The sequence below is a fragment of the Spermophilus citellus genome, assembly GCF_964194105.1.
Source record: "Spermophilus citellus genome assembly, chromosome: 12".
Classification (NCBI taxonomy): Eukaryota; Metazoa; Chordata; class Mammalia; order Rodentia; family Sciuridae; genus Spermophilus; species Spermophilus citellus.
The window spans coordinates 42,369,000-42,393,736 of NC_138198.1; the positions used below are offsets into that span (position 1 = coordinate 42,369,000).

Here is a 24,737-nt window from a genome sequence, read left to right on the forward strand (position 1 = left end):
CCATTTAACATGGGGTACGCTAGCAAGGAAATTTTGATGCGTCATTCCTACTTGGCAATGGCCCTCAGCAAGAAGCCTGGTGGGAATTCTATACTTCCCATTCAATTTTTTCTTTAGACTTAAGACTAAAAAATATAGTCTCTTAATTTAAAATGTGTGTGTGTGTGTCTGTGTGTCTGTGGGTAAAACACAGGAACAAAAACCAACAAACTACATAAATTATTTGGAATATGTTTGATTTTTAAAACTTAATACAAGAATATATATATATATATATATATATATATATATATATATATATAAATCATCCAAGGGATTGAAGAATAATATACACTAAAAGAAAACTAGTGAACAGTTCACAGCAAAAGAAATACGAATAGCTTTTCTACAGCTACACATAATGAAGGAGATGTGGATTAAAATTCAGTACCGTTTTTAGGCTAACGAATTGGCAAACATAGAGTTTGATCATGCAAGGGTGTAGGAAGATAGGTGCTCTCTTATCTCACGTCTCCTTAGTGAAACTGGAAGCTGGAATACAACTTCTAGAAAATTTAACAATATGAACAAAATTGAAAACCCACATACTCTTTAATTAACAAGTTTATTTTTATGGGTTTACCTGTAAAATGTTCATAGATGGACACAAATGCTTACCTAAAATGTTTGTCCGAGATTGTTTATAGTAAGGAAAGACTGGGACTTGCCTAAATGGCCATCAGATTACAGGAACAATGGCACATCCCTGGGCACAAAGATCATGTTTTCTTCAGAAAGTGGATTTGTCAGTGTTAACAGGGAAATCTTGGAGGACTCATTCAGAAGCAAGGGGTGGGAGAGGGGCAGGCATCAGGAGTGAAAAGGGTCCACCCTAGTGTTCCTTAAGGGGGGGGTATGTAAGAGAGAGAGAATCTATGCATGGACTGACCAGGGAAGGATGCAGAGATATGAGGGGGGATTTTTACTATTTTTAAATATTTTTTTAGTTGTAGAGGGACACAATACCTTTATTTTATTTTTATGTGGTGTGGAGGCTTGAACCCTGTGCCTTCCACATTCGAGGCAAGCACTCAACCACTGAGCTACAACCCCAGCCCTTGTTTTTACTATTTATTTTTATTTTCTTCAAACTTTTCCCATGTACATAGACCTTAAAATTAAGGCCAAAACAAAAACCGAAACCTAAAAAACCTAAGACCATCATCAAACATGCTTAACTAGATGATTAAGTAAAAGTTACCTATCTGAAAAATAAAAGCCAAGTGTTTTAGTGATATGTATTAGAAGCAGCCCCCATTAAATTCAGATAGAAAATAAAGATATCCACTATCCATGATGTTAGCACCGTACCCAGGCCCGCTTCAATGCAATAAGATGGGGGTAACATAAATGTTAGAAACTACACTAAAGTATCACCTTTGCAAATGATTTGATTGTTTAGATGGAAAATCCAGAAAAAAGTCAACTGCAACATTATTAGAACTTAAATTTTTATTAACTATTAGAAGGTTAGAAAGTGAACAAATACAAGATTCATATACAGAAATCAATGACTTTCTCACACCTTCACCAAAACCAATCTAAAAGGGCAATTGGAAAACAACATTCAAAACAGCCACAAATTTTCAAAGTATGCAGGAATAAGGATAGGAAAAAACATGTCAGGACTATGTCGGGAAAATTATGAACTTCACTGAAGAATATAAAATAACATTAATAGGGAGATATACCATGATATAAAGTTGTCAGCTTTCCCATAAATTGGTGTCTAAATTTGAAAAAATTCCTAGCAACCTGGCAGTGGATTTTTTTTAACTTGACAAGCTTATTATTAAATTTATGTATAGGAAAAAAATATCAAGAATTAACAAGAAAATTTTGGTATAGAATAACAGTGATACTGCTCGGTCAAGAAAGGGAAATAAAAATGGCAGTTGTATGGGAAAAAGATATCAAACTTCACCAGTAATTGGAGAAATGCAAAATAAGAAAATATTGACGTTTTTGTCCTTAAATATCCAAAAGACCCTGTAAGGGGAGAGAATCATAAGCTCGAAGTTAATGGGCCACTCTCAAGGGCAGTTTGGCAGTAAACTCCAACTGTGTCCTGTTCTCTCAGCACTAGTCAGATACAGGTTCAATGTCTGCTTCTAAGATGGGTGCACCCCAAAAGTATAATCTAACATGCTCTTCTGACATCATGCCTGACCCAAAAGGTTAATCACAATTCAAATTCCCATTAATAAAAATTAATTTTAAAAAATAAGCTGGATGTGATGGCCACACGCTTCATTCCAACTATACTCAGGAGGCTGAGGCAAGAGGATCACAAGTTTGAGGCCAGCCAGGACAACTCAGTCAGATCCTGTCTTAGAGGTAAGAGCAACCGTGTTCAATCCCACATGGCAAATAAATAATCAGTCTATTTATAGTGACACAACAAGAATGCCAAGATACATGATTAAATATCAAAAGAAAGTTATAGAACGGTGGATATTGTGAGACAAAGTTCACATTGCAATGTCACACATACATGCACGTGCATAAAGGCATGGAATAAAAACAACGTCTGAGTAACTTGGGGGATAAGGACTGGAGATGTGATGGAATTAAGGGACCTTGTGCTTCCTCTGCATTGTTTGAAATTGCAAAATGAAAACATAACCATGTAGAAACTGTTAATTTCTCAAGTTCCCCCAAAAGTAAATGGGACAATTTTAAAAGTTTATTTATATAACTGCACATTCTATTTTATAAGGATCTGAATATTTTCCAACCTTATTAAAAACCATGAAACTATTTCAAAGACCAAAGGGTAGCACTGGATCAGAAGGCATATGCTTTTAGAATGACTGGTTAAATGGTAACATCACAAAACTCCTCGTGAGTCTTCTGGGAAGATTGGGGTTCCCGTGGAAGGGCTGCACTTTTGTCAAAAGAGAACTTTCCTTTGGCTTCTTTTTCAAAAACTCTGTGTAGCTTCTCTAGGGAACGAACGTGAAACAGCTCCACAGCTCGTTGTATCGTCTTGGAAAGCATCTGAAGTTTGGGACCATCATGGCCTCCTTGTAGACATAGGATATTTGGTTATTTGAAAAGCCATTGAGACAAGATGGAACATAGTCACTTGCCCAGAGATTGAAATTTCTAGAAACATGTTGACTTTTATCTGGGGGAATCTTCTTACATCCGAAGCCCTGGGGAAGCATGACAAAATCAGAGGGGAAATATTCAAGATCACATAGTTTTGAGATTTGCAATAAAACCAGCTACACGACGTGTTATGTTTAAATGTACCCTGCGCCACCCATCACAAAAGGTCCCCTTGGCCAGCCTGCTGGATTCCACAAACCTACACTGCAGCCTGGTAGTGTCTCACGCTTTCCCGTGCTACCAGGGGGCTGGACTTTCAGAGACATGGAAGGCAAAACACAGTGAACCCAGCCATCAGTGCCTGCGAACCGGCCTCAGATCCCAGGCCCCCAGCAGTTCTCTGAATCCCTGGTTGCCTCCTCATAACGCAGCAGGACAGATGCATCTTTCTCTAAGAAGATGGAGGCTGAATTCCTTCCCAACCCCAGGTTCCCTGGAAGGAAACAGAACCTCTGTCTCTGCCCACGGGCTCAACATGTTAATTTGTGGCACCAGACACGGGAACCCGAGCATTACCATGTACTCAAAGTTGTACACTTGATTTTATCAAAGTGCAGAGATACACACTTTGAAAACGAAGAAAGAAAACACTATGCTAACACAAGGACCGAGAGGAGGTGGCCACTAGGTCACCCAGACTTCGCATCAGTCAGTGAGGGCTCTGTTCACAAGGGCCAGCAGCAGTCAGGTTTGCAGAGGGAGAAGAACAGCACACCTAAACTCAGACCATCGGAGCAGAGTTTATGAAGGGACTGCAGGTGGCCCCCTGTGTTCTCCAGTCCTACAACCAAGGATGCAGGCAGCCAACCTCCAATTCAGCTGACTGTGGGTGGAAAATATATTTTTTTAAATTGAACCTGTTAGACGTATACAGATTTTTTTGTGTGACATTATACCCTGAACAATACAATATAACAATTACTGACCCTGCATTTACATTTTTTGAAGTATTATAATTAATGTAGAGATGATTTGCAATACACGGGAGCATTGCATAGGTTACATGCAAATCCTACACCATTTATACAAGGTCTTGAGCAGGCTGATGTCTGGAGGTCTCAGAACCCAGTTCTTGTGTATATTGAGGGACGAGTTGTGCATGAGGGGGACCTGCAGGGGCTGTGCAATGGCTCTAAGGTAGTCCACACAGACCAGCCTGTGGGGGTAGGCGGCAAGTGGCTCTGGAGAGACAAACAAGATGCTGGATACACAGAAGAAGAAAGAAGACACAACAGGAACAACAAAGAGAAGGGGGAAGAGCAGGAAGGAGAGCATCAGGTGAAACTGCAATTATGTCCAAATAACTGGTGATTTTGTGACGAAGAAATGTGCTGGGATGTTGAGTAAGAATTCACAGAAAGGGGGGCTGGGGCGGGGGCTCAGGGGTAGAGCATTTGCCTAGCACATGTGAGGCACTGGGTTCTGTTCTCAGCACCACATATAAGTAAGTGAATAAAATAAAGGTCTATTAACTACTTAAAAGTGTTAAAAAAAGAAAAAGAATTCACAGAAAGGAAGAAAGGGAGGGAGCAAGAAGGAATGAGAGAGAGAGAAGGGGGAGGGGGATGAATCTACATCTGAAATTGCAGGATTTGCCCTACCTGGGGAAGCCAGGTCTGCAGCTCCGATGTCTAGGCGGAAGCCCTGGAGTGGCACCTCTGGGAAAGAGCGAGCCTAGCTAGAGCCACCAACAGCCCCAGGAAGGGGCATGAAGAGATAAGCACTTTGAAAGACTTGCCTTCTCCTTGGGGAAGAGCTAGAGATATCCATTTATATAATCAGAATAACATGATGTCATATATGTATTGAACATTTATACTTGAAGGTAACTACTAGCAGAAAAGCAACAGAAATCAAAGGGAGCAAATAAATTCAGCCAATCTAGCAAAATAAGGAGAGGGGGGATAAAGAATCATGACCTGCACATGAGGGCTGGGGCTGTAGCTCAGTGGTAGAGAGCTTGCCTCACATGTGTGAGGCACTGGGTTCGATCCTCAACACCACGGATATACATACATATATATTCAAAATGATATCGTGTCTGTTTACAACTAATATATATATTAGTATATTCACACACACACTTGATTTTATCACATATACCTCTCTCTCTCTCCTTTCTCTCTCTCTCTCTCTCTCTCTCTCTATATATATATATATATATATATATATATATATATATATATATATATATATATATATATACACACACCTTTGACATGCACACAATAAACAAGAAGCATGAGAGAGGACAGAAATAAAACCAAAATACAAGCTGTCATAATAATATGAATGGGTTAAATTCTTTCATAAAGAAACGAAGATTCCTGGATGTTTTAAAAACACAATGCTGTTTACTATTTATAATGGAAGACAAACCCAAAGCAGTATCACTGAAAATGATGAAGACAAAGGAATGCAGCATAACCTAAATAACAGACATTAGCAAAAAGGGGGTGTAGTGTCCTGGCGGACAGGTAGAGCCCAGGCTGAAAGCACTGAGGCCCCTCAGGAGCACTCCATGCTGGTGGGTGGGGCAAAGGCTGCCTGGAGGTAAAACAGTTGGGGTTATTGTGCTGAAAGACAAGGTAAGGCAAAACCAAGAATGCTTAGAAAATCAAGAATAATCTTAGAAGCAGAAACTGGAACATCAAGTAGAAAAATAAGAATAAGAAAGGTTGCAATAACAAGTTGGGCATTAATTAAAAAAAACTTTGTAACTCAAAGGGGAAATTATGCTCTTTTTAAACCCTGATAAAACACTTCAAAATTACAAAGATAATTTCTATAATTCAAAAATTCAAAATCACAGATCATACACTATAAACTTACCATAGCCCATAAAACCACATAGTAGCAACATCTATCAACTTTGTTAGATGGCCTAACCAAATTCTAACCATCTAGAAAATTCAAAATACTCTATAAATTATTTTTAGTTAAAAAGGAAATTAAAAATTAGATCATAGACTATTTAGAAGCAAATAATGATGATAACTTAATTAGGAAAACCTTTGCAATGTATCCAAAACAATAATCTGAAGAATATTCATGGTTTTCATAGATTAACCAAAATTACAACTGAAAACATTTCCAAAAGAATAGCAAAATAATAGTATTTTTAAATACTTTTTTAGTTGTAGATAGACACAATACCTTTATTTTATTTGTTTATTTTTATGTAGTGCCAGGGATTGAACCCAATGCCTCACATATACTAGTCAAGTGCTCTACCACTGAGCCACAACCCTGGCCCTCAAATAATAGTATTTTAAGAGAGATTATACCACTAAATTTAAAATGAGTTATATATATTTTAGGCAAATACAACATCAAAATCTACCCAAAAGGAGGTAGAATGTTTGAATATATTAATTCTCAAAGCAGAAAAGGAAAAAGTAATTTAAAAAAACTTACTCAAAAAGGTATTGAACCCAAGTAATTTCATGGACAAATTCTGTCCAACCTTCTTTAAACTTAAAGTCTCAATGTTATGTAAACTATTCCAGAACACAGAGAAGGCTGAAAAGCTTGCAATGCCTTCTGCAAGACTCTGGTGCCCCTGATAAAGTGCCTGTGGCAGGATCCTATCTGAGACACTAACAAGGTACATATTCACGTGTGTGTGTGTGTGTGTGTGTGTGTGTGTGTGTGTGTACTGCAGGCAAAGCTCCCCTTCCATCTGAAAACCATCACTAGCAGTGAGTCATCAAGGTGAGATGGTCAGAAAGGAAAACAAGGGAGTGAATTTCATTTCTAGTTTTTTATAATTCCATGGTTTTTGAGTTCTCTTTTAAAGGCATGCTACTTTGGTGATTTAGGTAACAACATTAATCTCTTCATTAGAAAAGGCAGGCGGGTGCATGTGTGGGTTGTATACTCAACACTGCCAGAGGAAAACCAGAGATTGGGTGGTTGGTGCTGTTTTAGGTTAGAGCCACTTAGATTTAGTTAGGACACTGTAGACTGGAGGAAAGGGTAACTTTGGCAAGTTGTTTGACTTTACTAGTTCTCAGTTTCCTCATCTCTAAATTGATAAGAGTAATTAGCCCATAGAGTTGCCTTGGGGATTCAATGACACAATATGAGACGCTGGCCTCTGGCAATTTAAGTAAATGATGGCTATGACTAACAGCATCCTCCCCACCATCCTGGACTTTCAGGTTTGGTGAGGATTCCCAGAGCTCCCCTGACCACCTTCTACCTAAGGCCCCGCAGCCTTGAATGTGCAGTTAGGGACCTGGAAGGACATAGGCATACCGCAGTGCTACTGGGCACTAGGAATGTGAGTCCTCAAAATAGGGGTGTGTAAAATACAAACTGGAGTTTAAAGACAGCTTGGATTAACTAATTAATATATCATTAATAACTTGCATGTGTAGATTACATGTTGAATTGATAATTTGGAGGAAATATTGTGTTGAATAAAATATACAAATTGTGGGGAGCCATTCTGACACGTGATTGGGTGACTCCCGTTAAGGGCCTGAGGCACTCTGGCTGTGTCGGAGTTATCCCGACCCTTTCCTGATGAGAGAGCCCATCCGTGTGGGGGTGTGCGTAACCACTGACCCTGGAGACCCAATCACTGACCCTGACCTTGGAGTACAGCCCCCCCTCAACCTTCATTGGATGGAATTCTCCCCTGAATCTCTTGTTTCCCCCAAATAAAAGGCTGATCCCCGGCGTGTTCGCTCTCTCTCTCTCTCCTGCTAGCCCAGAGTAATCCTCGCTGCCCTGCTGAGCGGCTGGAGGCAGGGAAACAGGGAGACCGAGCCGTCTCGGACCTAGCATTAAAATAAGGTACTGTCTGTGTGTTTTATTTTGATCTCTTCTAACTAACTGAATGCCAGAACCTCATTAATGAAACCACTGCGCAGGCCGCGTGGTAGAATTGGCGCCCAACGTGGGGCATTCTGAATTAGTTAGATTGAGTGGGAGCGCGCGCTAAAAAGATTAAGGGAAAGAAATAAAGAGAAAGGAAGATAAGGAAATAGAAATAAAGAAATAAAGAGGAAATAAGGAAGATAAAGAAATAAGAGAAAGGAAGAAGTGACATTTGGGTCACAAAAGTAATAAAGAGGATAAGGAAAATAAGAAATAAGAGAAAGGAAAAAATGACATTTGAGTCACAAAAGTACCAGGAAATATTGAAGGAAAGAGACGTTAATTTACTTAAAATGGGAAATTCTACTTCTTCGGATAAGGAAATGTATCTAACTATTTTAGACAGTATAATTAATCAGAAAGGAAAACAGATAAAGAAAACTCAGTTATTGCAATTCTTAAAGATTGTAGGTAAATATTGTCCTTGGTTTTGTGACCAAGAGTCTCCAAATTTACTTACTTGGGAGAAATTAGGAAGAAAGTTACAGAGAGTTTGTCTTTCTACTGAAATACCTGGAGGCATAGAGAATATACAGAAAACTTGGACGGCCCTAGAAATTTGTCTCTTTGAATACATGGACCAGAGTCCGTGGCCACCAGAAGAGCTTCTGAGAGGTATTCAAAGAGCCATTAGGTCTATTCAAATGGAAAATCAGCCTGAGGCTAAGTTAATTTCCTTTCCTTTGAGCCGTTTTAAAACAAAAGCGCTAGGAGCTAAAACAAAGGTTAGAAATGTGCAAGCTAGCCCGCAGACAGATTATACAGAACAGCATGATAAAGAAGAAGCATCTCTAATCTTGGAGAGCCCTCCAGAAGTGGTAACCAATCTTCCTGGAGAGGAAAATACAAAGGAAACTCCTAGCGGGGCTCAGGTTTCTTCTCAGCCACGTGAGTTAGAAACCCAAATTCCAAATGGCGATAGTACAGAGTCTGATAGCAGCTCGCAGTCTGAGGAAGAAGAATTAGACATAGAAACTCAGGACTTAGAGAGAAATTTTAATAGATTGCATTTAGCACCACCTGCCCAAGCCTTCAAAATTCAGCCGATACCTGCTAGAAGAACCAAATTTAACAGGTGTGCTAAATTAAAGATGACTTTTCTTACCCCAGTTCAGCAAGGTATTAAGAAGGCTCAAGAAATGGGGGAGGATACTACTGGTTTTCACCTCTTTCCAGTTTTTGAGCAAACTGATGAACAAAATCAGAGAGTTAGAATTCATGCTGTAATTCCATTTAAAACTATCAAGGAATTAAAAAATGCATGTGAAACGTACGGCCCAAATTCGCCTTTTGTTCAGAGTCTGATAGAAAATATCTGCTCACAACCCCTTCCTCCTAGTGACTGGGTTTTTTTAGCCAGATCTTGTCTGAGCGGGGGAAATTACTTACTTTGGAAAACTTACTGGACTGATTTTTGTAATGAACAGGCAGAAAGAAACAGAAGACAGGGCATAGAAACGCCAGTAACGATGTTTTTAGGGACTGAAGATTTTGCTGATTTAGAAAGACAGTTAAATTATGATTTTGTAGTGTACAATCAAATAACTGATTGTGCAAAACGTGCCTGGAGGCAAATTGTCCCCAAGGACCAGTCCAATTTAGTTCTTACCAAAATCAGACAAGGTGCCAGTGAGACTTATTCAGATTTCGTAGCCCGACTATATCAGGCTGCGAACAGGTCCATCGGAGACCCAGGAGCTAGCGAATTTATTGTTAGACAGTTGGCTTTTGAGAACGCAAACAAAATTTGCCAAGATGTTCTCCGCCCCCATCGTAAGAAAGGAACAATTTCTGAGTATATTCGCTTGTGTTCTGACTTAGATTCCACTCAGTTGCAAACGGTAGCCTTAGCAACAGTATTAAAGGAAACTTTGGGGCCACAAAATTCAGTTCAGAAGTCCCGCAGCAAGTGTTACGTTTGCGGAAAACCCGGTCATTTCGCCTACGAATGTCGCCAACGCAAATTTAGGTTTAGGGCTCCATCTACTGGCGATAATAGATATTGCAGGACTCGGCGCCACATGGTTGATTCGGGTGGCGCGGATGAGCCCGCCTTCTCGCCACAAGTATTTCCTCCTAGCGAGGGGACAAAAAACTTCCGTTCGGCCCCTCCCCGGGCCCAGAAACAATATGGGGAGACGTCGCACAGTGTGACGTCACTAGCGGCGCCGACCAGGACAGTCCGCGATTTTTACCGGAACAGAGACATGGATCACAGACAGTTTTCTTAGGACCTTCAGAGACAGTTGAATTAGATCCTGAAACGGGACCAACACAAATCCCTACTGGGATTTTCGGGCCGCTTCCTGAAAATACTGTAGGTTTAATTTTGGGGCGTAATAATTTAAAGGGAGCTATTGAAGTAATACCTGGTGTGATAGATTCAGAATTTAAAGGGCAATTATATGTTACTGTAAGATCCAATTATGCCCTAAGACTCACCCCAAAGGATATTTTTGCTCAATTAATATTATTGCCTTGTGTCTCAGAAAGGCACCTGCCGGCAGATTCAGTTTCTAAACCGCCGGACAGAGTATATTGGTCCCAGTTAGTGCGACAAGAACGCCCTTTATTAAAACTTAGAATTAATAATAAAAATTTCCTAGGAATAATTGACACAGGGGCTGATAGTTCAATATTGTCCAGTCGATTTTGGCCTAGGACATGGCCTCTACATACAGCCTCAGCTAATCTAGAAGGAATAGGAAAAATTTCACAGCCTGCTCAAAGTGCCAACTATCTCCGTTGGGAAGATTCTGATGGGAACAGTGGAATATTTAAGCCTTATGTGTTAGAGTCTTTACCAGCTAATCTATGGGGAAGAGATATACTAGCCAAAATGGGACTGCTACTAGTCACCCCAAATTCTATAAGGTCAGTTGAAAAAATTAATCAAAGGTATTTTCCTGGAGATGATAGGGAAAACTTTCAGGAAGAATATCTGTTTACAAGCCAGTCTCCACGACAAGGATTAGTAAATACTTCAAGACAAAATTTTTATTAGGGGCACTGAGTACTTCCCCGATCCTTAAAACAGCTGAAAAAATTACATGGCTCACAGAAGAGCCTATTTGGATTTCTCAGTGGCCCATCTCAGGGGAAAAGCTTAAAATAATTCATAGATTAGTTGAGGAACAACTTCAAGCTGGTCATATTGAACCAACACTTAGCCCTTGGAATACACCTATTTTTGTTATTAAGAAAAAGTCAGGAAATTGGAGATTACTGCAGGATTTAAGAGCAATAAATCAGATAATTCGGCCTATGGGATCATTACAGCCAGGACTTCCCTCCCCCACAGCCATTCCTTTAGATTACAGCTTGATGGTAATAGATTTAAAAGACTGTTTTTTCTCTATAAGGTTACATCCTGAAGATTGTGAAAAATTTGCTTTCACTGTCCCAGCAGTTAATTTTAAGGAACCTATTAAAAGATACTGCTGGAAAGTCCTTCCTCAGGGAATGCGTAATAGCCCTACACTGTGTCAAAAATATGTTGATCAGGCAATAGATCCCATTAGAAATAGCTTCCCTGATGCATACATTATTCATTTTATGGATGATATATTATTGGCCCATGCTAATTCAGAAGTACTTTCAGAAATTTTTACTCAGTTAGAGACCTCACTTACAACTATGGGTTTAAGTGTAGCTCCTCAAAAAATTCAAAAGGTATCTCCTTTTCAATATCTAGGTCAGATAATTCAAGGGAGTACAATCCGTCCTCAAAATCTTCAGATAAGAGTTAAGGAGTTACGTACCCTTAATGATTTTCAAAAACTATTAGGAGATATTAACTGGCTAAGACCATCCTTAAAGTTAACTACTTCTGAGTTAAGTCCTTTATTTCAGATATTACAAGGAAATCCTTCTCCAACCTCTCCACGTCAACTAACTTTGGAGGCCAAAGCAGCCTTAAGGAAAGTGGAAATTGCAATTAAAAATGCACAGCTTACTAGAATAGATCCTAAAGAAATAATATATTTATTAATATTTCCAACTGAACATACCCCAACAGGAGCCATATGGCAAAAATTAGGAGTTATTGAATGGATTTACTTATCTCATTCCCCTCAAAAGACATTAACACTTTTTCATGATTCTACAGCTCAATTAGTGATTAAGGGTAGAACTAAGATTTTACAATTAATTAGATCTGAGCCTGATATCATAATTATTCCATTTTCTGTTCAACAGACTAATTGGCTTTTTCAAACTTCTAGTTCATGGCAGATAGCTTTTGCAGATTTCCCTGGCCAGATAGATAGCCATTATCCTCGTGATAAGATTGTACAATTTGCATCATTAACATCACTTATTTTTCCAAAGATTGTACTTTCCCATCCAATAGAGGGAGCTTTATCGGTGTTCACAGATGGTTCCAGCTCTGGTAAGGCAGGTTTCTTCAGCCATGTTCATACAGAGGTAATACAAACTTCTTATACTTCAGCTCAAAGGGCAGAACTTCAAGCCCTGATTTTGGCCTTAGATTATTTTTCAAATGAGCCTATTAATATCTATTCTGACAGCTTATATGCAGTCAGAATTACCAAAAATATTGAAACCTCAGTTATTGGGTTTACTTCATCACAGGAGTTATTTGAATTATTTCATAATTTACAAAAGACAGTGCTAATGAGGAAGTACCCATATTTTATTGGACATATCCGAGCACATTCTAGCCTCCCTGGACCTTTGGTTGCAAGTAATGATAATATTGATAAATTAGTAGCTTTTTGTCAACAGATGTCTTCATATGACTGTGCCCTAGCTTCCCATTCCTTGCATCATCAAAATGCTTCTAGCTTACGTAAAAAATTTAGTATTACCAGAGAACAGGCTCGTCAGATTGTAAGCCAATGTCCTAAGTGTGTTATTTACACTCCATCTCTGCCATCAGGGGTAAATCCCCGTGGATTAAAACCAAATCAAATATGGCAAATGGATGTAACTCATATTCCTCAATTTGGTAAGCAATGTTATGTACATGTCATAGTGGACACTTATTCTAGATTTATTTTTGCCACAGCACGTACTAAGGAAAATACTCAACATGTAATTTCTCATTGCTTAGCAGCTTTTTCTGTTTTAGGGTGTCCTATGCAGATTAAAACAGATAATGCTCCAGCTTATGTAAGCTCTGCTTTTCAACAATTTTGCCAAGAGTTTCAAATTAATCATAAAACAGGAATTCCTTATAACCCCCAAGGTCAAGCCATTGTAAAACGAGCTCATTTATCTATTAAACTTCAATTACAAAAATTAAAAAGGGGGAATAAGATAATGACTCCCCAAAATAGCCTTAATCATGCCTTATTTGTTTTAAATTTTTTAAACTGTGACACAGAAGGTCACACTGCTGCTGAGAGGCAAATGTCTCCCTCGGTGACAGGCCCATTAGGCAGAGTTCTGTGGAAAGATTTACAGACTGGTCAATGGAAGGGCCCAGATCCGGTAATATCATGGGGCCGAGGGCATGCTTGTATTTTTCCAGAAGGTGCTTTTCGTCCTATCTGGGTGCCTGAACGTGCCATCAGACATGGAGGAAATAGAACCCAGACTCAAGCGACTGAGGATAGACACGGAGGAACCACAACCCAGAAGGAGGAGATATCAAAAAAAGATGAAGAAAAACCAGATTGAACCAGCCGAGAAGCTGATTTCGTGGAAAGATGTAAAGAAATTGACAACCCAGGCTTCCCAAATACTTCGACGCCTAGGAAAGAACAGGACACCAGTCTTGATGGTAGCGACAGTAATTGCCCTACTGGGCTGTCAGGTAAAAGGGAATCAAGTAGACACTTATTGGACTTATTTCCCAGATCCACCCCTGGTACACCCAGCTGTGTGGACTGGAGAATCTATTCCAGTATTTACTAATGACTCATTTATGATGGGAGGATTTACAGATGCTCATATTACTCCCAGTCATGTGACTAGATTTAATTATTCTGGCTACAGTGCCCAATTACCTTTATGTTGGTCACATGATAAACATGCTGGCTGTCTGAAAGTATCATTTGAAGAAAAGACAGCAATTGGTAAACCTAGACTGACAAATAATTCTATTTATGGAGACTTAAAACCTAATACTAGATCAATAATTAAGATGGGACTTTCCCATAACAAGCCAGTCATTTCTACAAAACCTCCACCGGTACCCCACTGTCCAAATAGTTCTATAATTGAAATTGGCACCTTTCCTAAATGGATGGATTATGTAAATACCTTTCCTGTACAACATAAGGTGTCTAAAGCTAGTGGGTATATTTTAGACTGGTCTCCAAAAATTGATAAGAGACAATTACGAAGAAATTCTGCTATGACACCTACAGGATTTGTTAGTAATATTTTGACTTATAGTGAAGGAGGCATTCAAAGAGATATTTGGCGTTTAATTGCTGCCTCAGAGTATTTACATTTTACAGATAAACCTTTACCAAAATTTGTCGGCAAGAACTGTAAAGAGGGATCTTGCTATGGCCTAAGAGCCTGTGTCCAATCTCCTTATGTTTTAATTATTGGAAATGTAAAAGTTAGATGGATAGATGATAGATATTTTGTTACTTGTAATAAGTGCAACCTAACCAATTGTATTTCTAGGTATAATGGAGGAAAAGGAGTGCTGATACTTCATCAGCCCTCTTTTGTTTTATTACCTGCTAATATTTCAGAGCCATGGTATGCTGATGCTGGTTTACAAGTCCTGCAGCAAATTCATGCCCAGCTAACAAGACCTAAACGTGCTATTGGAGTCATAATTGTTGGTGTCTTAGCACTGGTCTCATTTATTGCCTCAACCGTCTCTGCATCTCTGACATTGTCTCAGAATATTCAGCATGCAAAATTTCTTAATAATTTAGCTCAAAATACTTCCAAGGCTCTGCGTAATCAAGTAAATATTGATGAAAGGATTGAGACTAAGTTAAACGCCTTAGAGGCGACTGTTATTAACATTGGTAATGAACTTTCAGCCTTAAAATTTAAGGAAAGGCTTAAATGCCATGCTAATTATAAGTATGTATGTGTTACAGCTGCCAAGTACAATGCTTCTCTCTGGGATTGGGAGAAGGTTAAAACCCATTTATTAGGTATTTGGCAAAATAGTAATAATAGCTTGGATATTCTGGAACTTCATCACCATATCCAAGACATTCAAAATAATAGAGCTGATTTTTCAGATCCTTCTTCTTTGGCTAACCAAATATTGAAGGAGTTAAATGGATTCAACCCTGGAAATATTCTTAAACACTCCGCTTGGTACATTATTGGATTATTCTCTTTGCTGTTAATTCTCTTTTGTATTGTAACTATAGGATGGCGAGTCCTCCAATCAAGAATCCGGGGACTCCAGAGAGTGAACCGCCGCCTCATTGTTAAGAATAAAAAGGGGGAATATGTGGGGAGCCATTCTGACACGTGATTGGGTGACTCCCGTTAAGGGCCTGAGGCACTCTGGCTGTGTCGGAGTTATCCCGACCCTTTCCTGATGAGAGAGCCCATCCGTGTGGGGGTGTGCGTAACCACTGACCCTGGAGACCCAATCACTGACCCTGACCTTGGAGTACAGCCCCCCCTCAACCTTCATTGGATGGAATTCTCCCCTGAATCTCTTGTTTCCCCCAAATAAAAGGCTGATCCCCGGCGTGTTCGCTCTCTCTCTCTCTCCTGCTAGCCCAGAGTAATCCTCGCTGCCCTGCTGAGCGGCTGGAGGCAGGGAAACAGGGAGACCGAGCCGTCTCGGACCTAGCATTAAAATAAGGTACTGTCTGTGTGTTTTATTTTGATCTCTTCTAACTAACTGAATGCCAGAACCTCATTAATGAAACCACTGCGCAGGCCGCGTGGTAGAACAAATTCTAGGGCTGCGGCTGTAGCTCAGTGGTAGAGTGCCTACCTCCCACGTGTGAGGCACTGGGCTCAATCCTCAGCACTCCCACATAAAATTAAATAAACATATTGTGTCCAACTACAACTTAAAAAAAATTTTTTAAATACAAATTCTCTTGACATATCTTCTTTTTTTTTTAAAGAATTTCTGTTTTAGTTGTAGATGGACACAATACCTTTATTTTATTTATTTATTTTTTACGTAGAGCTGAGGATGGAACCCAGTGCCTCACACATGCTAGGCAAGCACTCTACCACTGAGCCACAATCCCAGCTCCTCCTTGACATATTCTGATAAACCTGTTGGTCGTTGAAAATATCCTAAGTCACAAATGCATATAAGCTGTGCAGAATGTATGCATGCCTATAATCCCAGCAATTTGGGAGGCTGAAGCAGGAGGATTACAAATTCAAGGCCAGCCTCAGCAACTTATCAAGACCCGGTCTCAAAATAAAAAGGGCTGGAATGTGGCTCAGTAGTAAAGCACTCCTGGGTTCAGTCCCCAGTACCAAAAAAAAAAAAAAAAAAAGAAGAAGAAGAAGAAGAAGAAGAAGAAGAAAAAGCCTCTAATGTTATGTAAAACCTCCTGGCCAACCTAGCTCAGCAGTACAGGGTACTGTTGTGGCCTGGCAGTTTCCATGGTGAGGCTTCCCAACCAGACCTGCCTGGGGGCTGCGGCCGCCTGCTACTGTCAGTCATCCCAAGAGAGTGTGGTACCATATATTGATACCTGGGAAAAGAGCAAAGTTCAAAATTTATGTATGGTTTCTCCTGAAATCCTATTACTTTTGAACCACCATTAAGTTTAAAAAAATCAAACCTTCATAAGTAGAAAAAACATTATTAACTTCACTTGTTTCTTTTTACTTACTAAAGCTCCAAGAAAACTTAAAATCACATACACAGCTTGCTCTATATTCCTATCACAGTGCTGTTAACCACCACTAACAAGTGCTATCAGACTTCAAGTTCAACAATGACAGGGAACTCACCACCTGTAGAGAAAAGGTAACTAGGTACTCGGAAGTCCTTCCTTCTATTATGTTAGCTTTTTCCTCCTGGATCCCTCCTTGAGGGTCCGGCTCTGCCATCCAGAGACATGCATGTCCCTCCTTCCTAGGACAGATCTTCACAAGAAAGCTCACAAGAGACCATGTATGGGAAGGGCACTTTGGAGAAGCTTGAGAGGCACATTAACAGGACAGAAGGTTGGTGCAGACTTGAAAACTGCTGGCCATTTTGTGAACTCCAGGAGGCGTTTCTTGTAACCTGTCTGAGTCTTCTTGAAGACCCCACTCTGTTTGGACCTTGTTTAGTTTCCGAGATCAGTCCTCTGTCTCCTGCAGGCCTCTGAAAATCAAGAGCCCTGAGCTACTCCCCCGATTTATTAGTCATTTGGAAAGAAATACTCACAGAGTCAAAGTAGTATCCAGAGTTCTCAAGACTGTGACGATTGTCATGCACAGAGAAGGGGAAGTTGTCCTTCGCTGCTTGCTGGAAAGAGTGAAGGAGGAGATGGGAAGGCACACATCAGAACTCCCCAGAACTCCGGGGCACTGTCAGACCAGTATGTGGCAGGAAGGAGGCCCGATGGGGCAGAGCGATCGCTCAGTGAGACAACTCAACCCGCCCCAGCAACAGCAGGAACATGGGGATGTGGTGTTCGTGTATGTGTCGGGGATCTGAAACTCAGCCTTACTGCCAATTTTCTGAAAATCAGAAAATTCCTCTTTCTAAACACCTTCTCTGGAGGCAGGGATAGGGAAAGCATTCAGGTTCACAAAATAAAAGCTGAAAAGGAATTTTGAGGTCACATGGACCAGCTTCTCTAACCAGTAAGGATCCCAGGAGACCAGAACCCTGGTCTTGGCAGGTCTAGGCCCACGCCAGCTCTTCTCCATGCCGCCACAGTGCCCTGAGTTGCTCATGAGCTGGCCAGGGAGGTGGACAGGGATGCTAATGACCCAAGAGCACCACCTGAGACGACTATAGGGAGCTCGGCTCACTGTGGACTAGGAGGCAGCCGCTCTTACAGAATATCCAGCCTGGCACAAGGACCCGGCAGGAAGTGGTCACTGTGCAAGAGCCTTGCTAGGAAGAACTGCCAGCCAGAAGGCCACGGGGCTGCCCTTGAGAGCCACAGAACTTGCAGCTGCAAGCCGACTTACCTTCTCCCGGACTTTGTATATGGGTGGCAGCTTCCCCTCCACTCGTCCAGATGAGTGTGGATAATGAGGCTCTTTCAAAGTAGCACTAGTGAGGGACCCTGGTGTCATCTGGGTTAGTCCAATGTGAGGGAACTGGAAATCAGCACACGCCCTGATTAGAGTTGGAACCCCCCGACTATAACCAAGGCTTAGTGTCTCCTCTGTAAGGTGACTAAAGTGCACTTTGGGTGCTTCTGGCATGCAGTGGAAATGGTATAATTTGGTAATTTTCAAGTATTTTGTCCAAGACAAAAAAAATAAAATTGTAATAGTCCAGATCCATCCCTGCGGTTGTCTCAGGTCGCAGGGCCATCCTGCTGTGTGTGGGGGAGCCTGGAATTGTTTCCACAGCCTGGTGAGGAGGGTGAGGGCCTGGAGTGTGCACCTGCGCACTGGGAGAAGACACCAACAGGCTCTCTGCGATCCCCACTATTCCAGGAGCTCCCTGCTAGGATCCCATCATAGGGATGGACCAACCTCCCTCCAGGTAGGCACGAAGGGGGTCTGAGACAAGGGGAAGGTGAGGGGTGAGGATGCTGACTCCCCACTGTGATGTGAGGCAGAGGATAAGAGAAGTCAAGGAGGGAAAGGGGGAAGAGAAAATGAAGGAAAGACAGGATAAGGAAGGTTATTGGGGGTTGTCCTCAGCATCTCCCTACAAAGGGAAGAAAGGAAACAGGGCTGGGCAGAGGGGGGTTGTCCCTCAGCAGATGCTGTGGCAAGTTGTGGGCACAGTGTGGTCCTTCAAAGTTGCCCTGAATTGGGGTGAGGGGCTCTGGCCTTTGTGTGCTCTTTGGCCATGGATCCCAGAGCAATGGTCCTTCATCCCTGAGGCAAGCATGACTGGCACTGGATGCCCCCAGAAGCCCACCCTAGTTTATGTGAATGGCACTTCTTAAAACCGCCCCAACAAAATGAGCTTTGAAGTAGGGCTCTCTGGGACAAGAAAACAAATGGAAGATAAAGCCAGCAAAAGTCAAGACCCGACTCCAGGTGGAAATTATCCACCTAGGGAAGAAGAATCATCGCATGGTGGCTGGGACCAGGCTATAGGAGCAGAGGGCCTGAGTGCAGCCCAGCCCTCTCTCTCCTGCTAGGTGACAACTTTTCAAGCCTCAGCTTTGTTATCTGTAGAGTGGATAATAATGCCTACTCAACAGGGTAGATTCGATTAAAAGAGAAAATGCATGTACCAGGTAGTGCTCCATCATGGTTGGCAGGTTCTATAGTTGCTCATAGCTGTCCTCTTCTTTGTCCTCAAACCTAAGGCCATTGCCTTGGGCCAGTCCCCCCTTCTTCCCTTTGGGAGTATGACGTTGCTGTCCACCCTCTCAAGTCACAATACCATTGTGTATTCAGGAGGGTTTGATGAATGTCTGCCCAAAGGTGTGTTCAGTATGTTACATTTGTGTAAAAAGGCCGGGGGGTCATGTTATAAATGTCGTCTATGTGAGAGGAGGGTGTGGAGGCCATAGGAAGCAAAGGACACACAGTAATGGGTGGATCAGAGTGGAAGGAAGAAAGAAACAGAATGAGACGTGTCAGCCATCACCATGGATGTGAGTAAACTATCCAGGCACACAAACCTATGTGTGGTTGACAAGGACACACAGAAAGAGAAGAACTCCCCCTGAACACATTTAAAGCTGCCTGTGGGTGAGGGGACGGGAAATGGGGGTCAAGGGCAATATACTCCTACGTGCCTCTGTGTGCACAAACTCCCCAGAGGACACACAGGGAACTGGCCACCAGGCCTTCTGAGGAAGGGTCCCAGGGAAGGGGTGACTTTCTCTCCACTGACTACCACTGTGCACTTAAGTGTTTCTTAACTAACTTGTGTTATTACATGGTCTTTTTTCAACAAAAAATAAATGTATTTGTTTCTGTTGAGAAATGTCATATATATTCCTGGTTTTTAAAACTCAGATAATAAAGAAAAACGTAGGAAGTAAAACACCCCCAAGATCCTATGGCCCTTTCCCCTTAACCCTTTGGAAACCACCCCTTCATGATCCTATGCAAATGTGCATCTAGAGGCCCAGATCACTTGACATGATATGGTATGATACATACATGATATGATATGACATCATGGATGATTACTTTATCTGTATGACTTCTAAAAGCTATGGATACCTTTTTATGTATTGGTACTTCAGGTTGCCTTCTGTGTCCTCTCTGTCACCTCCACTGCACCCCAGAGGACAGTACTGAGCCCTCGTGTGACCACCAACCCGTATACACATGGAGCTTTACACTACTTTACAAACACCACATGGCATCGGACCTGCTGCCTTACCTTGCTTTTGTCATTTAACATACACCCTAGAGGTTTTCAGTCAACTCACACAGGTATGTTTCTAGTTCATTCTGTGCCCTATATTTTAAATGTTTTTGAAGCTAGATACAACTAACACCAAGGGGCTGCAGGCTCACCACCTTCCCTGTGCCTCTCCTTGGGCCTGGCTGAGCCCCACTCAGTTGGGGACACTTGTTCTGACATCAGGAATGATTGCTCTCACCCGATAAATGACGTTGGACTTGAGTTCATTTGTATTCTGCCAGTCTGTGGACTAAATCGCTGTTTTAAAAAAAATGGCACTAGCATTTTAATTTCCCTCTTTTAACATATATATTTAATGGCTATAACATGATAGCTATGAAATAAATCCTTCTGTTAGATATTGTAACCGTGAAATATAGCTTTTTAACTAGTTGGCGGTGAAATTTTTGCTGCATTCAATCACTCAATGACTGAAATATTAAATAGGAAAGTGAAAGTATGTGGGAAAAAGCCTTTGCGACAGCCAGATTACAACCAGCAAGGTCAACTGCAAAATGACTGTCACCTCTAATGTGGCAATTACTGTCCTCCCAAATGGGCTGCTGCTGACTCCAAGCCAACAATTTCTTTAATTTTCTCAACTCGTCTACGAGTTACTTTGGGAAACTTCCTGATCAGCAATATTCTTTTTATACTCCTAGGTGCTGACAGCAGAGAGGACCCATGCCAAAGATCCAAGTCAAACACTGGGGGACAGTGGCCTTCCCCCAAACCCGGGCACCAGGCTGCATTCCCAGGCTCTTTATTGGAGCATGGAATGAACTTTCTACCCTTGAAATGTGGACTCTTGCTTTCTCTGGACTGTTTGAAATGACAATGTGGTTGTCTCTAGACTCTTGAAGCTAAAGTGGCCACGTGACCCAGTGAGCCAGAGGCATGAGCCTGCAGGCCCAGCTCCTAGGAAAGCTCTGGATAAGAAAGGGGCAGCCTTAGCCCACTGGCGTCTTGTCATTTTTGTCCTTTGAACTTCCCCTATTTTCTTTCCTGGGCTGTGGACTCACTGCCTGGAGTTGGAATAGCCCTGCACTAAGGATGGCAGAACAGAAGGCCAAAAGGACCTGGGCCTCAGAGGACGCGGGAGCCCTGTCCCAGCCCTGCACCCTGCAGCCCTGCTTCTGGATTCTACTGTTACTTGAGAAATCGAAACCCTAACTGGTAAAATGCTACAGTTGGCTTTTTATAATATTCAGTTAAACATGATCCTAAATGATTGCTAAGTGATAGAAAAGTAGACGCTACTTAGTTCGAAAAATTTGTATTTTTCTCTTTATAGGAAATTAGTGTTATATAGTGGACACTACTTCCCATTTTACTTTGGAACTTAGAGTCAAATTCTTCCTAATCTCAGTCTCTTATTCTAACATACATTTAAACTGATGATTGATTTTTATTTTAATTCTGCTTATTTTATTGTGCATATTTTCCATATATTACTTCCAATATCAGTGAAATGAAGCAGGGTGTGCATTGTGTGTGTGTGTGCACGTGTGTGTGCTGCTGGGGATGAAAGCTAGGGCCTCGTACAAGCTAGGCAAGAGCTCCATCCCCAGCCTTACACTGAGCACTTCTGAATGAATTATCTCATTAATCCCACCTTGGTATACTATGCTCCCATTTTACAGGTAAAGAAACTGAGATCAGACTAATTTGTCTTAGTCCAAGGTTACATCTGACTAGCAACAATCAGTTTTTTAAAGATCTAAATTTGCCAAGGCCTTTCTATTTTTTTTTGCTTTAAATAAATAAACAAAAATTGTAACTGTTTCCTGCATATTGCTGCTCTGAAAAAAGTCAGCCAGCTTTTCCTCAGGGTTTGCCTCTCCCACGGGTGTTGTGGAGGGCACCTGGAGGACTTCCTTTTGTGAGTGAGCTGTAGCGATTGGAAACACTTAGAATGCTCACAGCAAAGAGCCAACAAGAGGAGCCAGGGTCTGCAGGGCTGGGCCGCACACAGGAGGTGTCCTGGAGGTGCCAGAAGAGTGGCCGCCCACTGGACTGTGTCAGGGCTGCCACAGGGGGGTCCTGCTGGCAGGTTGCCTTGAGCCCAGGGTTTGGGAACAACCTGGGCAACATTTACAAAGTGGGGAGGGGCTTGGGGTTGTGCCCAAAGCCGGGAAGGGAAGGTTTCCCAGGGACAGGGAGGGGTGATGTGCATTCCTAGACTCTGCCAGTTTCATGGGGTGGGCTAAGGGAATCAGACACAAACCGTCGGGAATCTGTTTAGGTTTCTAGTATAGTATTAACTCCTTCAACAGGTATTTATCAAGTGTGTCTTGTGCATTAGATCAAATTCTAAGCTTTGGGGAAACATCAGCGAGCAAAAAAGACCAAAGCCCAGCCCCCATGAAGCTTCTATTCCAGGAAGCAGAGATGACTAATGTTCGTCACATATCAAGGTGGGTAGAGTCTGTCAGAAGATAGATGTTGAGAAAAAAAGAAGGACTAGAACAGGCTGCCTAGCGGGCATCTACATGGTCCAGCGAGCAGAGAATTTTACCCGCATTATTTCATTTAATTCTCCTACAAATGTAGAGGTTCCCGTTTCACAGAAGAAGGAATTGAGGCAGTGGAAGGGGCTTGTCAAAGGTCATGCTGCTTTAGGCAGAAGGGGATTTGCACTCACTTCTGTGCCCTGGACCACACCCACATGGTGTGAGGAGGTGTCCGGAGGGCACCGTCTCTCTTACCCATCTTCCGTCTTTGTCTGGAGGAGGGTTGAAGCGTCTCCCTTTGGGCATTCTCTCCAGGAAGCTGGGGGAGGGGGGCTGAGGTTGGCACCCTCACTGCTCCATGGCCCCAGAAGCTCTATTCACTCGAAGGGCCAGGCCTCCTCTCCCTTCCTGGTCTCTCCCCTCAGCTCTGCAGGGGCAGGGGGCATGGTTGCCATGGAGCGGGGCTCACCATCACAATGGGTGCACAAGTCTTCTAAAGCCCCTGAGGATTCCTGTCTGTGGTTCCTTGCAGGTGAGGCTCCCCAAAGTAGGAAGCAGAGAGGTACCAGGTCCCAGGGGAGGAAGTCCCAGGGATGGGTCAAACAGGGGAGGACAAGGTAAGGTAATCCTGGGATAATGGCGAACACTTTGCAACTCCAAATCCTGGAACTAATATTATTTGAGTTGACGTCCCCATGATAACTCTTTGTCCAGCCTCTTAGTTACCAGCCCTGGGCAGAGGGCGACCTTGCCCATATCAGGAGCACTTCTATACCAGGTTCCACACCTGCCACTGTCTCCTTCCATGGCTCTCTGTGTCCCGACACACTCACAGGTGCTCTCTCCTGCCTGCACAGCATGGAGGCCCAAGGAAGTAGCATTCATGAATAATTATTATATGCCTCGTGCTACACTAAAGGGGACACTTCCCTGTGTTTTTATTTGTTTTCCATGACAAATTTCAACCTTTATAAATGGGGAAATGAGGGCCACCCAGCCAATGGATGGGGCACTGGAGGTCAAACCAAGGTGATGGGTCAGTTCCAGAGCCCAGGAGCCTTTCCAAGGACCACCTGGCCTCCCCGAGGCTGCAAAGGCTGCTCCCGAACCCTGGCCCTCCTCCCTGGGCCTGGACACACAGGCACCACCTTGCTTCTGCTCCTTACCATGCTCGGCTGCCTTTCTCCTTTGCTGTCTGACAGACTCTCGGTTGCTCCATGGGAGGATAGAGTGACACCCGCGGGAGCCCCTATCCAGCTCTGTCTCTTGCTAAGAAATTATGTCCTCAAAGCTCCCCTCCCAAATCATCTCCCTGGGTTCTAACAGGAATTGCCGTGGAAGTGAGAAGGGAACTCATCCTCTGCCAGTCAGTTGGAGAGGTGGGCTCCTGGCTCTGAAGGCATAGGTGCAGCGGGCTTGCTGCAGCTGGGACGCTGAGAGCCGCATGTTGGGAGAGGGTAGGAGGGGACAGAGCAGCTCTGCTGTGCTCCAGCCGCTGCGCCCGCCCCAGGCAAGCCATGCTGACCTGGGGGTCACGACCCCTTCCTGGGACTCTTCACCTTCAGCGGTGCTGCTGCCTGCCTGCTCCCCAGTGCCCCAGTTGAACTCCTCCCTCCCAGCAGCACCACCAGAGTCCTGTTGATCCCCAGCCTGGCCAAGATTTGGTGTATGGATTAGGATCAAGTTCAGCTGGGACAGGAAGCCCAAAATAACAGGGCTTAAACACAACCCATGTTTATTCTCTCTGTGCGGCAGATCTGCCACATGATCCTCAGAGATGGGGCTCCCTCCTACTTGTCACCACTCTGCCATCCCCGGAGAGC

The 24,737-nt window shown here is 42.6% G+C and overlaps 1 protein-coding gene and 1 long non-coding RNA gene across 5 annotated transcripts in view; one reads left to right on the forward strand and one right to left on the reverse strand.

Annotated features, from left to right (window-relative positions):
• Positions 1 to 24,737, forward strand: part of LOC308631712 — an 895,537-nt gene that overhangs the window by 315,746 nt on the left and 555,054 nt on the right. The gene's annotated exons all lie outside the window — the stretch shown is intronic.
• LOC308631878 (testis-expressed protein 36-like) lies at positions 1,636 to 24,458 on the reverse strand. 2 transcript variants are annotated; one of them, XM_081263416.1, is made up of 5 exons: positions 24,440 to 24,458; positions 23,170 to 23,233; positions 18,100 to 18,231; positions 17,345 to 17,425; positions 1,636 to 3,197 (listed from the first exon to the last, which is right to left on the reverse strand). In XM_081263416.1, exons 2-5 carry the CDS (start codon positions 23,218 to 23,220, stop codon positions 2,985 to 2,987), a joined length of 477 nt encoding a protein of 158 aa, XP_081119542.1. In that variant the 5' UTR covers positions 23,221 to 23,233; positions 24,440 to 24,458; the 3' UTR covers positions 1,636 to 2,984. The 2 variants fall into 2 exon arrangements, with proteins under 2 accessions (XP_081119542.1, XP_081119543.1); XM_081263417.1 differs by lacking the exons at positions 23,170 to 23,233; positions 24,440 to 24,458 and adding an exon at positions 19,332 to 19,380.

What these genes read in the sequence shown, in the direction of transcription:
- LOC308631878 (XM_081263416.1), bottom strand. Translation starts at nt 23,220, where the DNA reads ATGCCCAAAGGGAGACGCTTCAACCCTCCTCCAGACAAAGACGGAAGA. An exon ending in CAGACAAAGACGGAAGATGG is followed by an intron (nt 18,232 to 23,169) that starts GTAAGAGAGACG and finishes GCTGATTTCCAG; the next exon opens with TTCCCTCACATTGGACTAAC. An exon ending in TATACAAAGTCCGGGAGAAG is followed by an intron (nt 17,426 to 18,099) that starts GTAAGTCGGCTT and finishes CACTCTTTCCAG; the next exon opens with CAAGCAGCGAAGGACAACTT.